This window comes from Anneissia japonica, unplaced genomic scaffold (assembly GCF_011630105.1).
Source record: "Anneissia japonica isolate Jap-2015-1 unplaced genomic scaffold, ASM1163010v1 scaffold146_len77423_cov148, whole genome shotgun sequence".
NCBI classification, from domain to species: Eukaryota; Metazoa; Echinodermata; class Crinoidea; order Comatulida; family Comatulidae; genus Anneissia; species Anneissia japonica.
Genome location: NW_022715298.1, coordinates 21,854 through 25,351, shown reverse-complemented (window position 1 = coordinate 25,351; position 3,498 = coordinate 21,854). Strand labels below are relative to the sequence as shown.

Sequence of the window (3,498 nt, the reverse complement as noted above, 5' to 3'; positions counted from 1 at the left end):
ATATATATATATATATATACGGATGATGTGGGTAATTAATTTCGGCTTGTTGGAAGAGGAGACAAATACTTCAGAAGATAATAAAAGCAGAAGAAAAGCAAGCGAAAGAAAAGAATAGCTCAGTAAGACTCAAAGAAGAAAATCTTAGTACGATAAACGAATTAATATAAATCAGGGAGAAAAAAAAGAATGGTTTGGAAAGAGAGTCAGGAAGATAAAAAAAAAATAACATAGGAATAGACCAAAAGAGCTCAATGAGTGAGCCGGATACAATTAAATTAGACAAATTATAGTTCAGCTAGGAGAAACGGATAGTGCATGAAGAGACTATAATTGCTCAATAAGAGTGAAGGACATATCAGTAAGAGAGCGATATAGCCGCAGTAATAGCAGAAAAAAATATATGTGCGCTTGCATCACATACATTTAGTTTGGACATTTATTAGTTGTTGGTTTTTTAAACGTTTACCATTTGAGAGGTACCGTATAATACACTCGCGTATAAGACGACCCGCGATACGACTACTGTTGTATGACGGGAGTAAGACGACCCCCTGTTTCATGGTTTGAATTCCTACCTTTTTTCTGCTATACAGCAAATAGTTGGCTAAAATCGGGACCAAATACAAGGCTACGGTAATCTTCCAAATAATAATAGTTTTTAAATGTCCATCAAAATCTTATTTTTCCGTATTTAAAATAGCGTTCATTCTTACTAACATTTTATCTTCATTGCAGTAGTAAATTCCCGTGTTACGTACGATCCGCACAAGACGAGCATGATTTTAAAAATCTAAAATTTCTATGTCGTTTATGTAAATTAGTAGGGCCTATCCTAAGTATCATTTGTATTTTTGTCAATCCTTGTGGTGTTTGGTACGTATTTTCATGGTGAAAAACGACTTGTTATTCTAAAATTTGAATTTTATTGACTGTTACCTTTTGTTATGCTGTGCATAACCTGTATGTATCAATTATAATTTTACTAGCTTTTTACCATTTTTAACGCACCGCAATGGTTGTGAGTACCACTGATCTTAAAGGTGTTGTTTTCAAATAAAGTATATAATAACAAAAACTGAAAAAAACATCAAATTATCAAGTAGGTCTACCTTAAAATATTAATTATTAGTTTGCTATAAAAAAAAAATGAATTTAGTCCTATCAATTTGGAAATTACACAAGAGAATAAATAAAAGCCAAAAAGCTAATGTAAAGACATCCTTAAAACTATTTAGGCCTAGTTCAGACTAGGTGGATAAACCCGGCTCAACTCACCGGGTTTATCCACCTGCCAGTCTGAACTAGGTGGCTTATCTCAAGCCGGGCTGTGTTCCTATAGTAACTAGGCTTGGCGTGCCACCGGCTACGTTCAGACTTGGAGATAAGCCAGGCTTGAGTTAAGTCCGGCTCTCAACGTTAAGCCCGGCTTAACTTTGCCGGGCGTTCAGACTAGCGGGTTTAGCCAGGCGAGAATTTGCATAATAATGAACCGGAATCAGGAAACGTGTTTCAAAACATTGCTCGCGAAACGTACGCTCGCTCACAGAGTACGTAATTGAATGGTGATTGGTCATTTCGTCACTAACCACTTGACGTGACTGTTTATGCAGTTTAAAAACACGCCCAGCGAAGTTTTTTGCGTTGTTAGTGATCGATGTCACTATAACCATGCTATAACAACGCGACTTCGCTCGCGCTTTTGTAAACTGCATAAACAGTCGCGCCGAGTGGTTAGATGATTTAAAAAAATGCTTTCGTTAAATTGAAATTTATTATTGGAAAGTATAAATCGTTATTTTTAACAATAATTTAAACAAATGCCAAAAGAATCTTGTCTGAACACGTCAATGGTTTACTGTGTGCGCCATCTATAGATAAGATCGAAGAATATGGCCATTCTATACTCTTTGCTAGGATTAACTCAACTGGAATGGCTCAAGTATCATTCTAAGGGTAAGCCTTTCAAAACATTTCAGTTTATTGGTTTTATATTATTTATTTATTTATCTTATTTATTTTTTATACAGGAAAGCATGTTCAGTAGATTATGTACTGTTTTCTCACAGGGCAAACGTCATTTGGCGCGGGCAGCATACCTCAATGTTTCCAATCAAGATAATTATTATGATTTTATTAATCGACTACACCAAGTGAAAAAGATTTTAAAAATAGGCCTATATCTAAATGCAGTTAAGGCCTATATATTGACAGTTAAAAAAAACTATTCGAACAAATTTTTATAGAGCCATTTCTGGGCATCTGAGGTAACTATTTTTAACGAACATAGGCCTATGTATTTTTTTGCTTATGATCCCTATTCCTAGATTTTATGTACGCTTTATTCACTTATTTCACCAAATAATATAGTACAGTAGTAGTATAGAGTTCGTCGTCTACCTCCAATGCATTTCCTATATTAATAATATAATATACACTATTTATTATAATATGGTACATAAAAGTCAACTTGTTTGTGAGGATATGAAATAAACATGCGTTCGTAAAAAAAAAACATATATTTTTAACATTTTTTCACCTACGCCCCAACTGTGGAGCTGGGGTGGGCGTCAATGCCCCGTTCAGGCACTTTGTTGACCCTCAATAAATGCTATAGATAATTGGTTGGATGCATGCTATTATAATATCTTACTGCTATATCTTTCATGTAGATAATGTCAGTAATGTAGGCCTAAGCATGGTTTAGAAGTTAAGTTACATCTTGAGACCCTTACTATTAATAATTTGTTATTAATGATTTACCAAACCATCTGTCTGAGTGTAATATGTATTCATGATACTGAAATTTATTATGCAGGTATAAAATTAAATGTAGGTATATTGACAATAAAAACAATCGTGAATTTTGAATATTAGGTCTGGTAACGGATGGATAAAAGGATAAAACCGACCTAGTGGTTGTGATGGTTAACCATACTAATGGATCTGAACTCTTGGCTTTCACCGTTACCGGGATGATATGGGTCATTTACAATTCGCCTTTTGTGTGCATACTTTCAAGCGGTCGCTGGGGCATGCATTTAATTGTTTATTATAATTGTAAGCTATTCCTACTATTCACTATTCCCTTTTCATATTTTTTCAGATCACGTAATCATGTCAATGATAATAAATATTAATAATATCAAGATAATAATTCATATTTATCTTCCGTACGCTATATACATAATGCGCTAACTACCCATTTCTCTGTGTTTTTTTTTCTTTTTTCTTTTTCAAGGGTTTGCTTGCGGCTGGATCAGTTGTAGCCTAGGACATCGGAACGCAGCATTTATTGGGGGTACAGCATTGGTCTGTGGTCAAATGTGGTCATATTTTGCTAATGATATTTATCAGTATTTTCTGAGTATAGGAATTTTAACTAGTAAGTGACTTAATGCTTTAATGGTTTTAAAATTTGTTAAGTGCACAATACGAAAAGTCTCTATGCGCTGTAAAAACAAGTGTAGAGATGTATGGAAATGTAAAAGACAAAAC

The 3,498-nt window shown here is 34.2% G+C and overlaps 1 protein-coding gene across 2 annotated transcripts in view; it reads left to right on the top strand.

Moving 5' to 3' along the window:
- The window catches only part of LOC117109220, a 44,067-nt gene that overhangs the window by 28,067 nt on the left and 12,502 nt on the right, over positions 1-3,498 (top strand). For both annotated transcript variants that reach the window (XM_033251479.1, XM_033251477.1), the window contains exon 3: positions 3,242-3,385. In XM_033251479.1, the coding sequence (XP_033107370.1) occupies positions 3,242-3,385 (144 nt within the window). The remainder of the gene's footprint in view (positions 1-3,241; positions 3,386-3,498) is intronic.